The sequence below is a fragment of the Podarcis tiliguerta genome (genome assembly GCF_965153285.1).
Source record: "Podarcis tiliguerta genome assembly, chromosome: 1".
In the NCBI taxonomy this organism is placed as follows: domain Eukaryota; kingdom Metazoa; phylum Chordata; class Lepidosauria; order Squamata; family Lacertidae; genus Podarcis; species Podarcis tiliguerta.
The window spans coordinates 68,253,193-68,265,978 of NC_139534.1; the positions used below are offsets into that span (position 1 = coordinate 68,253,193).

Below are 12,786 nucleotides of genomic sequence, written 5' to 3' on the forward strand. Positions count from 1 at the left end.
AATTCCATGGATCACATTTGTTACGTTGACTTCTATAGACAAGGCTAATGTGGAGGGTATGTACTTCCTTTCCCACAGTCTGGGGCAGGGGTTAATTTCAAAACTATTTTTCTGATTGCTCTCCAGAAGTAGCTCTTTGGCCAGTGTCCTGCAAATGTAGATGAAATTGAATCCAGGCAAGATGGAAATGACATTGGTTAGGAATTCCAATTATAATTGCAGGCATGAACCTACTATTTGTCAGTCAATGATTAACAGTTTAGTGCATGCCGTACAACAGAAAGCATGGCACAATAATCATACCTTCTAATAAGTTGACATATGACATATGTAAACAAAGCATTTTCAGACTTATAGTATAAGTGAAATATTTAAAATGTGGATTACAGGGGTGTTCTGCTGGTTTGCAGAGAAGCAGCATATTAGCTCTAGATTTTAGAGCAAGAGGTAACAGAATGCAATAAGCAGGTAGCAGGGACAAGTCAGAGTCAAGTTCAGCAGGACCTGGGAGAGCTCCCAGAGCCAACAGGCATTACTCTAATGAAGGCCAGAGCCAAAATTAGCTTTAAATAGTGGAGGCACCTGCTGACTGCCCAAGCACCATTTTGCAGTTGTGAGCTGGCAGAATCCCTTAAAGGGCAGAACGGAAAGTCTTGCTTTCCCAATATGCCTTCTGTCTTTTTACTCAGAGGCTTACAATGAAACAAGGTCGTGGGCAGTCTCCTTTCACATAATTTATTGGAACACACTGGTGGAGAAGAGGCTTTGGGCTATTCATTCAAAATGTCTCTGGCCTCGAAGGCTGAGTCAAAGTCTTCTCCTTGAAGCTGAGCCATGGATTGCTTTCCCCTTGAACAGCAGTTTTGAAGAAGGCTGTGTCTTAAGTTATGCTTCTCCTGACTTGCATATGATCGCCGAAGAATTGATGCTTTTGAATTATGGTGCTGGAGGAGACTCTTGAGAGTCCCATGGACTGCAAGAAAAACAAACCTATCCATTCTTAAGGAAATCAGCCCTGAGTGCTCACTGGAAGGACAGATCCTGAAGCTGAGGCTCCAATACTTTGGCCACCTCATGAGAAGAGAAGACTCCCTGGAAAAGACCCTGGTGTTGGGAAAGATGGAGGGCACAAGGAGAAGGGGATGACAGAGGACGAGATGGTTGGACAGTGTTCTCAAAGCTACAAACATGAGTCTGACCAAACTGCGGGAGACAGAAGTGCCTGGCGTGCTCTGGTCCATGGGGTCACGAAGAGTCGGACACGGCTAAACGACTAAACAACAACAAACCCCACAAGCTTCGGTGTCTCAGGCATGTAGGTACATAAACGTTTTAAGGGGAAAGCAGTTGTGATGCCCAGTCATGCATTCCTCCTGTGTATTTAAAAAAAAAAAAGAAAATACAGCCACGGGGGCTGCAATTCACAGCAGACTGCCAGTGCAGGGGAACTGCCTTGCCCCCACCACAAGTGAGCACTAAAACATCTCCACACTGTATACCTAGGAAAAGCTGTTTCAGAAGCAAGTTTTAGTGGAAAAACTGCCACAGGAGAAAGGGTTAAGAAGCTCTTATTGACACACAACTCAGCATCATGGGTAGTTTAGCCCTTAGACTGTCACTCAAATAGAGAGATCAGTGTGTGAGATCAGAGACCTCCGTGGAGGAGAGGGAAGCTGTTCCATGCATGCATCAGAGATCAAGGGCCTGGAACTGGTTACTATATCAGCAAGATAAATTCGTTAGAATCAAGACTGGATGGTAAGACTGGTAACCTCAAACCACTCCTACCTCTTTGAGGATTTATCTCAGTATAGTCACTATCTGATAATTGTGGGCTTAATCTGGAGATACTGTGTGTAAAAAGTGTGCTGCATATAACAAATACCACATGTGGTACTTTGATGTGGATACACATTGATTGCACGCAGTCCAACTATCTGCACTGTGTCAGACTTGTGTTCTGTTGATCCACCCATGATTCCTTTGTTACCTCACAAAATGGCATCTCATGTTAAGTTTCTGTACACATAAAAACGTTAAATGTGAGCATTTTCAGAAACCATAGGACTTAAGCTGAATGAATATACAATGCCTTGCATACATTGCTGTCCTTCCACCATGGTTACCTTGGCCTGCTCCTGTTTCCTCTCTATCCATGGGGTTGTGTCCAACAAAGTCACCCCATCTGTACAAGAACTTCTGCTTTTGAAATAAAACTTCCCCCTCCTCTTCTCCCCCCATGTGCATTGCAGCCCAACCCCCACATCTGCTCTGGAGGATTGGGGAGACCCACTGAGAACAGATTTGGGGTGTGTGCTGAGGAAGGAGATGTGGGGGGAATTATATTGTGATACAGCACATGATTTCACCCTCTGCCATCATTACAAAACAAATTATTTGAGAAATGAGACGGAATACATACTGCAAAAGTTGCACAGGTTTTTGGTGCAGAACATAGATTTGGAAAAGGTGACTTGGTTCCTCAGTTGTGTAGTAAGTAATATGAACCATTGTCCCTTTGCAAAAAGTAATGGCACCTTTTCAGTTAAAAGATGCCATATGAACTTTAATTACAGTTAATAGCACTGGCAACACTGCACATGTCTTACATTAGATATGGGAAACTGAGGGACAAACAGGAAAGACACTAGGACACACAGCCTTAAAAATTCCAAGCTTCATAATATTCACCATGGCAATATTGTTCTCGACATGTACCTAAGCATGTATATATAGCCTGTCCTTCGAAAACATTTCCACTGTTGTTGTCTGTGGTTGATCTTATTATGCTGCTCATAATATACTAACACAGTAATGTTTGCAGTTTTTTTAGTTATGATGCAAGCCATTTGGATTATTGCAATGCCTTATTGCAGCTGCCTTTGAAGATTGTTTGGAAGTTGCCATTAGTTCAAAATGCAGTTGATTTGGAATTACTGACTTATTAGACTGCCACTTTTGAGATTGCTCAACTGGCTCTTAGTCTGTTTCTGGGCACAATTAAAAATGCTTGCACTGAAGTGAACTATGGTGACTTAAAATGCTTTAGGACCACAAGTACCTTAGCAGTTGCCTTCATCTACCCAGAGCCTGCACAAAGCTGAACAGATGAAGATGGCCTCATAGCTAATAAGTACCTGAAGGATTAGTGTTGTGTGTTAGCTTTTGGGGGATTAACATTATACGAGGGTCCTCCACTCACACACGGCAGATTATCCTAATAATCAAAGACAAACTTTTTTTTTTGTAGTTTTTATTGAAATTTCCAATGTTGCAATGCAATATGATACAAAAGAAAAAGCAGAAACAAAGTAAGGCAGAAAGAACAGAGGGCAGAGAAGTAATTGTATCTACTGCATCATAGATAAACCTTCTTTAAATGGAAAAATGAAAATATGGGTAGGAAGAGAGCAGAGGTGTTGATAAAGTTAGTACACTTCAAAATTTCATGCTGCTGAGAAGTGGCCTGTTATCTGCACATACTCATGAATTGGCATTGCTGGGTGTGTTGAAAATATCAACGATGAATTATTTATCACATATCTTCAGTCCATCTAGAACTCTTCCAGAACTGTTTCTTGGAACAGCTCAGATGTTGCTATTTCCCTTTGATGCAGAAATTTATAGGTACTTTCCTAAATTTAGAGAAACATGTTGTCTTAGATGGAAGCTCTTTTCAAACAATATTTATTTATTGTATGCATATCCAGCTCTTCTTACATGGATCTCCCATCCAGATTGCTGATTAAGTCCACACCCACTTGGCTACAGCCTCTGATATTCCCAGAGCTTCAGTTTACTGGAAGTTAAGAGAAGCAATAACCATTTCCTTAAACATTTGCATTGTCACACAGAAAGGATAGCATTGTAATTTTGTTGTAGAAATCAAGGAATTACCCAACTAGAAATCACCCTTTTGTATATGTTGGTTGTCGCTTCATTATTCATTTTGTGTTTCTCAAAGTCTAGTCAAGTGGTGGTTATCAGAGATACATAACTACTATTGGCACTATATTGGCCCCAGAGTATAAATGATACAAAATAGATACGGTAATCAATCTTCATGAAGCCAAACAGAGTTAACTCCTAAGAGTACAATGGTACCTCGGGTTACATACGCTTCAGGTTACATACGCTTCAGGTTACACACTCCGCTAACCCAGAAATAATGCTTCAGGCTAATAACTTTGCTTCAGGATGAGAACAGAAATCATGCAGCGGCGGCACAGCAGCAGCAGGAGGCCCCACTAGCTAAAGTGGTGCTTCAGGTTAAGAACAGTTTCAGGTTAAGAAGGGACCTCTGAAACGAATTAAGTACTTAACCCGAGGTACCACTGTACTGTAACACAAAAGCATACCGGTACATATACTTACACGAAAGAAACAACACCCCACACCGATACTATGCAGGTCTAGCCAGAAGTTGAGTCCCCCTGGGCTCAATGGAACTTGCTCCCAGGAAAATTGGTACAGGATTACAGCCTTCACAGGCTGACTCAGTATTATGCCCCTTCATATGTACAAGATATATTGAAGTATCAGAATGCAAATGCATTTTTTAAAAGAGTAAAGTGCTTAACGTTGGCTGGCTTTATCCAAGTTGCTCCCAATTCTCGCTAAAGGTACGCCGCACTCCTCTGCCGCAAGTCTTACCTTGCCTGAAGAGCCCCTTCGCTCGCTGCTCAAGAGGCAGGCTTGCTGCTACCTGGAAATAAAAGCTGCAGTTACCTCACAGCACAGCAAAGCTATCAAGAGAGAAAGGTCACACATGCACAAGATGCTAAGACAAGTAGCTGGACGTTAATGGGTATGTGCAAGCCATGCTCTGGAGCACCGCATCTGTTCGCCTCCGCAGACTTTCCAAGCAAAGGCAGGAGAGGCAAAGGAACTCCCTGAGCGCTGCTGGCAAGGGAGGAATCACCTTTCTGCGACTGAGTCATTCGAGCAAGTGAAGGGAAGCCTCGATCCTCTCCATCCCCACCCCTCTCCCAGACCCATGGCATGCCACGATTGCTATGGCAGGGCAGCGCGACGCGGCGCATCTGTCCGTGCGCGCGTACACCTGCTGGCTCCAGCCGCTCTCTTCTTCGCAGAAATGGCCTGCGGGAAAAGAAAATGCCCCGGGATTTTTTAGAAAATCTATTTTTAGGTCTTTGAGATTTCTTGGCAGTAAAGGCACTCGAAGGAAACTCCCGCGCGGGGAAACGAAAAGAAAACCACCCTGCTCAGAGATTTGCGCTGATTTGCAGGCGCCCGGCAGAGAGATCCAACTGGTTCAGTCTGGGCGAGCCGCTCCAAGAAGCCAGGAGGCTACGTGTGCGAGGGAGCGTAAGCTTTGCGGCTGGAGAAAGATCGCACAGGGCAGGAGAGCAGCAGCGGTGAAGAGAAAGCTCCTGTGTAAGGGAGGAATCAGATCGGCGCGGCTGATATCCCGTAAACAAAGTGCTACATGTCCGTCCCTTTCTCCCTAGCCATTGCAAAATAGTCACAATAATAATCCTTCCCACTGTTCAGGTATCTCCCAGTTAAAAAGCCAACTTTGCTTTCTCCCAGTTGAAAGCAAACAAACAACTGATAAATATTTGGCCAGGAGTTTCTTCCAGCCTTTACAGTTTGGACGTGTTGGTCTTTCCTCCGAATATGATTACTAAGGAGAACCCAAAGCTCTGGGTTAAGATTAGCTGGCTCACTAATCGCGCTTCTTTGATGATAAGGCACGACTGGCTTGGTCGTTTCTCGCCGCCAATTCTGTAACTATAACCACTTCCACCAATATTTTGGTGGCTCTTGGCTGTAAACTGCAGCTTGCAGTATAAACATAGTTCGGGAGGGAGAGAGGACCGACAGGGAATAGGTCTGCCAAGATTGCTTCATGAACCTCCACGTGCAGAGGTACTCTACCTCTAGGTAACCGGGTGCTGGAGGGCAAACAACGGGAGAAGTCCGTCGCACTCATGCCCTGCATAGGGGCGCTTTCTTTTCTTTTCTTTTTTTGCAGAAGCCCCTACTGGAAAGAGAATGAGAGACCAGTTTGACCTTGCTGGTTCGCTTTAGCGGGGCTGACTAAGCTTGAGGCCCAGCACCCGCGCCAAGGCAGCGCGGCAGCTCCGCTAGATTTCGCCGGGGGCACAACTCGTGTCACTCGGGGGCCGCGTATGCCCGTTGACATGCCTGACCCCAGGCGATTCCGCCGAGAAGCGGTGCAAAGTGGCCTCGTTTCCAAGCGTCGCCTGCCCCCCGCGGCCTGACTAATCCGCACCCGAAAGTCATACCTAGCCCCGCCCCCTGCCCCCCCACCTCCCGGGCGCTGCTCTATAAAAGCGCGCAAAGTTGAGTGCTGAGCAGTCAGTAGAAACTTCAGTGGCGCGCAGGACGGGCTCGGAGCAGAGGAGCTCTTGGGAAGAACTGGGATACCTTTATAGTTTGGGGATTTACCGTCAAGCAAGGATCCAGTGTGCGCACAGCCGGACTTCAGTGGATTATCTTCGCTATCAGGTCTGCGCTTTTCCTCGCTCGTTAACTGGATGGGGAAAGAAGCACGCAAGGAGGGGAGGGGGTCGACAGCAGAGCTGGCAAAGTTTTGCGTGTTTAGCACATGGGGGGGGGGGTTCGGGTTACAAGTCAGCGGCCCCGCTTTGGAAACTGGAGGGACTGGCGCGGAGTGAAAGGGGTAGCGCTTGAGTTGATCTCCGCGCCCCGCGGTGTGGGGTGGGAGAGGGGGAGAGAGCGCAGCCGGCTTGAGAGAGCGCTGCTTGCATCGAAGGGCACGAGAATCAAGGTGTTGTTCGTGACGCGCTGGAGCCTGGGAAAAGGGGAGCTTAGCCTTCACCTTTCTGAGCAAATCGAAAGCTTGACAAATGTGCACGCGGGAGACGAGGCCCCCTGGGTCGATCCTGCCGTGATGAATGGCTGAGCAAATACTGGACGCGAGCGTCACGAGTCCCCGGTGCTCCGGGACAGGGCGGCGGAGGGAAGGCAGAAGGAAGGAGCACCCCTCCCGGGGACCCCTAGTTAGTTGCCCCCCGAGCAAGGCGAGAGAGAGAGAGAGACGGTGCGTGTGTCGTTGCGCGTCTCGCCACCACCCCCGCCCCCTTTGGAGGAGGAAAGGGCTGCTAACACCCCCTCTTCTCTCCCTGGCCAGGATGAAAGTGGTTTCCCTCGCCCTACTCTACCTGGGCTCCGTCTCCTTCTTCGGGGTGGAGGCTGCCAAGCTAGACATCGCGTCGGACTTCAAGAGAAAGTAAGTAGCCGTCGTCGGAGCTTATCCCACGGGGGGAGGCAACATCTTCGAGGGCGCCGAGGGAAGCGCAGAGCGGAGGCTTCGGCTGGAGCGGAGGGCGCAAGGCGCTCCGCCCCCGGCGCTCCTCCTCCGCGTACCCTCGCCGAAACGCCTGCGCTGCCCTCCGAAGGCAGGAGTCCCCTCGGGCGGGCTGGCTTTCTTCCCCCTCAGCGCCCCCTTCCTTCCTTCCCTCTCTCACCGGCCTCCCCTGCCTCTCCTCAGGTGGAGCAGCTGGCGAGCCCGGCGGGACGGGCCGGTGCCACCGCTCACCGCGGCGCAGGCGGCGGCCCTCGGAGAAGGCAAGCGCCCCCCAGGCAGTGAGGCGGCAGCAGCAGCAGCTGAGCACAGGCCGGCGCTCACCGCGGCCCAGGCGGCTGCCGGAGTGAAGAGGCTCACGCGCAGCCTGGACAGGTAATTATCTGACTATTCTTCTTCTTCCCTCATGGGGCTATTACTGCTGAGGCGATCGCTGGAAGCAGCTTGTTGGGGGGCGGGGAGAGTGAGCGGCGCTTTTGCGCGGAGAGGGCTTTTGGCGGGAGAGCGCAGGCTGGGCTGCGGGGAGGGCGCGCAGAGTTCCCGCTGGGGGACGTCCCTTCGGAGGGGGCCCAAAGCGACTGACAGCAGCGCGATGTTAATCATACGTTTGCTGCGCTCGGCGGTTTAAGGACTGGAAACAAACCACGTGGTAGTGGTGGGGGGCGGAAAAAGGCAAGAGGAAAATGCCTCGGTCCTTGTGAAATAACCCCGGCTGGGCTAGCTGCCCTTCTGAGGCGACAAAGCTGCTCTTCCCCCTGGCACCATTTCCGTGGAGCTCCCATGAGCCCCAATGGGTAAGGGGCGGTGGGAGCTGTAGTCCCGTCCGGCCAGGCGGCTGCGGTTTCCCGCCTGACCTCGCTGACTCCCGCCGCCTTCTCTTGCTTCCTCCGCAACAGCCTTCGCGCGAAGCGCAACCAGGAGCCCAACGTCCAGAACTGGAGGGAGATGTGCGGGTTCGGGACGTGCACGGTGCACAACCTCCTGCACCTCGTTCACCACTACATGGACAAGGACAAGGACGTCTCCGCCCCTCCCCAGAAATTCGGCCCGCAGGGCTACGGCCGCCGCAGGAGGCGCTCGCTGCTGGACACCGCCGCCGCCGCCTCCTCCTCCAGCGGGAGAAGCACACGGACAGCGTCCCGCCTGCTGGCCTTGCTGCGGGAAGGCGGCTCGGCTGGGGCCCTGGCCCAGCAGCCCTAGCAAGCGAGGACCGAGCCCTGTTGCCCGAGGGGAGCCTTCGGCGCTCGGCAGGCGGGGAAAGGGGGCTCGCCCACCTTCAGGGATCCGGAGGCTACCGGCAGGAACGCGGGAGGGAAGGCGGGCGGCGGCTGAGCCCGTGCTGCGCCTGGAGGGACGGAAGTGGAATGATGAAACTGTGCAAAAAAGGACCTTTCCCCTCCCTTGTGTGGTGGTGAGCTTTCGGTGGTGACGGGCTCTTCCCTTCTGCTCCCCACAGACTGTCTCCCCGCTTATCCTCCTCCTCTCCCCCCTTCACACGGCAGGGAACTGGCGACCCGCAAGCCCCTCTCTGGGCAGGGGCTGCTGTCTTATACTTGAACGGCCTGGTCAGGCGAAGTGCAATGGACTCGGTGGGCGCGAGCGGCTGAGCAGGAATGAGTGGCTGGGTGGATGTTTGCATGAAAGGAATGCGCCGTATTTAAAGAATTGTCTCCTGTCCTTGTATTCTTTTTAACTACAGAGTTATTTTTATATGTTATATATATATATAACAATATATATATTGTGTATGGGCATTTTTTTTACTCCGTTATTTTTTTTTTAACATTGAGAATATCAACCTTTGTCTTCATCCTGGTGGCACCATAACCATTTTTCTTTTTGGCGAGGCACAATGCATTTCCGCGGGAGGGTTGTGGAGGCAGCAAGATTTGTCGTACCCAATCTATTTATGAATGATGGTATATTTCATATTAACGCTCCTATTCTAAACAAATTTTCTGTGAAGTCAGTCCTCTTGGTTTCATTGGGGTTAACTACTAAGTACGCTTAGGACTGCAGCCTTATTGTAAATCTCCAGTTTCGGTTAGAACTGGTATGTGAAAAGTGCCTTTCTGCAACCACATAGTACAGCATTGGGGTGCAAACTACTTGGGGTTGGGGGCTTGCCCCCTTCTTGTGCCACCTACAGTTTTCATTTTGACTTGGTTTGTCTGGTTGTCATATTCTTTCCTTGTTTGCCATGGTTTATCACATTCCGGACTGGTAAAAAAATGTATCACTGTTCTCTCCAGGGGCAGCATGTGAAAATAAAATAAACATTATCACACAAAAAGTTCCTGATTGGTGTTTTTAGATAAAACCAGTGCACTTGGCACAGGGGGGAGCCTTGTTATTTACTCAGTTTCCATCTTTAGAATCAGATGGATTTAAAACTGCTAAACAGCAGGTAATTTGTCATTCTCCACCAAGCCAGGACTCTGAGCCAAAATTGCCCCAAATATGTCCAACCTAATAAACATCATAAAGTCATAATAAATGCTTTCAAGTGAAGACTCAGGGCTGTTGAGGCAACTCCAAGGTCTCCGGTCCTTATACATGTTTCAAGTGAAGCTGAAACATGTCAGAGCTTGGATTGATCATCAAGGGTTTTTTGGGTTGTTGTTTTTTTCTTTTTTGCTGCAATTAATCAGAGGAAACAACTGCACTGCTTTCACATTGCACAACAAACAGATTTATAGAGAGAAGGAACATGTTCCAAAAGAAAATGGTCAGGGTAGCTTCCAAGGTTATTTCTGAAGGATTTCCTGGGCCACAGTTCAGGTTGAACCCAGAGGATTATCGTGGGCAGAACTCACATTCCTAAAGCCACAGACCAAAAAACAACATGAAACATTCCAACCCTAGTGTCTCGCTACAAGAGATTTATGTAACCACAGCACCATCTACTGGCAGTACTTAGCCATTACTATTACAGTTCAGTTTCCAAAGCCTGTTAGTGCTGTAAATCATCTGTAGCAGATTGTATTTATGCTCGGTTCTTATGTAGTGATAGTAAACCTCTTTGAAACTAAGTAAATAACCATGATATTAAACCTTTCTGGAATGGGTAAATTTGAGACTGGAAAGGCACCCTTGAGTAATGTGAAAAGATACGTTGGACAGGAGTATCTTAAATCCTGGTTGATAACAGCATCGTCCACAATGCTGATTAAGGCTGGGAGTTGTAAATGCTTCAACAAAATACAAACAGAAGTAATTCTATCATTAGCAGAAAAGCATCAAAATTGGACTAGCAATAGTCATGAAATAATTTAGTTGCCACTGCTATTTATGAGTTTTGCCAGTAACCCACTTTCCATGTACCATAGCAATTTATTCATCTAGTCCACTGCTGCTGCTGCTGCTGCTGCTCACTGGCAACAGCTGGTTTCAGGAACAGGTCTTTCACATCACCTTCTACAAAGTAGCTGATCCTTAAATAAAACAAGTGTTGCCAAGGATTGAACCTGGGACCTTCTGCTTGCAAGCTAGTACTTTGCCACTCCCACAAGGTATCTTACTAAAGCTTATTGATTTTTATGTAATTACGGTAACAAACGTCCTTATGGCAAGAGATCTAAGAAATGCAGAATGTTTTCCTTTGTTTCTGGCTTTCTTCAATGCCACACTTTTGAAGCTGCAGCTAAGTGCTTGTTTAAGAAGCCAGATCCCTTCTTTATTTATGGTCTTTCTAGCTCTTGGTCATGCTACTCTCACTTGAGAGTAGATGAACCAAATAGTTCACACCCATCATGTACTGCAACACAAATCTCATGTACAGTGGTACCTTGGGTTACATACGCTTCAGGTTACAGACTCCGCTAACCCAGAAATCGTGCTTCAGGTTAAGAACTTTGCTTCAGGATAAGAACAGAAATCGTGCTCTGGCAGCGCAGCGGCAGCAGGAGGCCCCATTAGCTAAAGTGGTGCTTCAGGTTAAGAACAGTTTCAGGTTAAGAACAGACCTCCGGAACGAATTAAGTACTTAACCCGAGGTACCACTGTACAAGAAAGGCAGCGATTAGAGAAGCACTTGATGTTCTTCAAATAGTGTACAAACTATAAATAAAAATACCTACCAAGCGTGACATTCTGCCTAGATAACAACATGCCTTAGGCAAACTTTGAATTACTTCAACCACCCAAGTAGATATGCATAAAGCTTCAGAGGAAATGTACCACCATGTGTTCATTTACATGCACACAATATGTAGGTTACTGGGATTCAAAAAATAAAGTAAACATTATATTCATATGGCTACTTCTTATGCTCTGAGTTTAACTGTCAGCTACATCTGCAGCCTTCAGTTATATATGTCCATGTATGTAGGATGGTAAACTATGGTCATTTCTCTTCATTCCTAATTCCTATTGTAATTATGTTTGCTATTACGGCTGCTAAAACTTCCATAACAACCTGCTTCTGTTCTCTCTCTCTCCCCCCCCACCCCCATCACACACACACTTCATCAAAGTAGTTACTTGTCATTTTTATTGTTTTCCAACTTTACATAACTTTCTGGGGGTACTTTTATTCCTTAATGCCTTAGAGTGAGTCTGAGCATGTTCTAGTCCAGGGCTCAGCAGACTTTTTCAGCAGGGGGCTGGTTCACTGTCCCTCAGACCTTGTGGGGGGTGGACTATATTTTTTTGGGGGGATGAACAGATTCCTATGCCCCACAAAGAATCCTGAGATGCATTTTAAATAAAAGCACACATTCTACTCATGTAAAAACACCAGGCAGGCCCCACAAATAACCCAGAGATGCAGGTGGGATTTAGAAGGCGATTGGGCCGGATCTGGCTCCCAGGCCTTACCCATGCTCTTGACTGTAAAAACAGACATGGTTACTTTAAAGTCCAGAACCATTTCTACTATTTCTAATGCTATTACAAAAGGATATGATGATTTTATTATTGCTACTCTGTAATAGTAGCAGTGTTAAAGTAACGGTTGAGAATATGAGATGAATCACTTTGGTTATGTGTTTGAGTATGCATCAAAACATCCCAGCTTTTGTAAGTACATTTAAAGAGGCCCTCATCTCTATTTATTTATTTAGGGATTATCATCTGAAACATAATTATAATTCAAAGTGGTAGTAGCAGCTGGGTTTAGCTTTGCTTGTTTACACACCAGCACCTGCAGATTTTGTGAGAGCAATGTAACATTTCCAAAAATGCTTGAAACATTTTGCCTTATTTGGGTATTCTGAGCTTCTTTCTTGTGAAAAAGAATAGCTAGCAGCAAAGGACAGTTTAGAGACTGGCTTAGGGCAGAATCAGAACCCACCCCCAGTACAAATTAGTTTGCACAATGAAATACGTATCCTACTTTTGGCAGGAAAGTAGGATATATATATATATATATATATATATATATATGCAGGTTTTGGTGTCCTCGGGTGTCTTCCCGTGTAAAAGTTGGGGTGTCTAGGCGACGTTTCGACGAGGTCTCACTCGTCATCTTC

The 12,786-nt window shown here is 47.3% G+C and overlaps 2 protein-coding genes across 2 annotated transcripts in view; one reads left to right on the forward strand and one right to left on the reverse strand.

Annotated features, from left to right (window-relative positions):
* The window catches only part of SBF2 (SET binding factor 2), a 228,968-nt gene extending 220,748 nt beyond the window's left edge, over nt 1–8,220 (reverse strand). The window contains exons 1-2 of the mRNA XM_083456131.1: nt 8,170–8,220; nt 4,654–4,705 (exon numbers count right to left, since the gene is read on the reverse strand). The gene's annotated coding sequence lies outside the window, so the exon portion shown is untranslated. The remainder of the gene's footprint in view (nt 1–4,653; nt 4,706–8,169) is intronic.
* Nucleotides 6,331–9,608, forward strand: ADM (adrenomedullin). The gene is made up of 4 exons (XM_083411980.1): nt 6,331–6,495; nt 7,142–7,240; nt 7,502–7,690; nt 8,212–9,608. Exons 2-4 carry the CDS (start codon nt 7,143–7,145, stop codon nt 8,513–8,515), a joined length of 591 nt encoding a protein of 196 aa, XP_083268106.1. The 5' UTR covers nt 6,331–6,495; nt 7,142; the 3' UTR covers nt 8,516–9,608.
* The last annotated feature ends 3,178 nt before the right edge of the window (nt 9,609–12,786 follow it).

What these genes read in the sequence shown, in the direction of transcription:
- ADM (XM_083411980.1), top strand. Translation starts at nt 7,143, where the DNA reads ATGAAAGTGGTTTCCCTCGCCCTACTCTACCTGGGCTCCGTCTCCTTC. An exon ending in GCGTCGGACTTCAAGAGAAA is followed by an intron (nt 7,241 to 7,501) that starts GTAAGTAGCCGT and finishes GCCTCTCCTCAG; the next exon opens with GTGGAGCAGCTGGCGAGCCC. An exon ending in CTCACGCGCAGCCTGGACAG is followed by an intron (nt 7,691 to 8,211) that starts GTAATTATCTGA and finishes CCTCCGCAACAG; the next exon opens with CCTTCGCGCGAAGCGCAACC.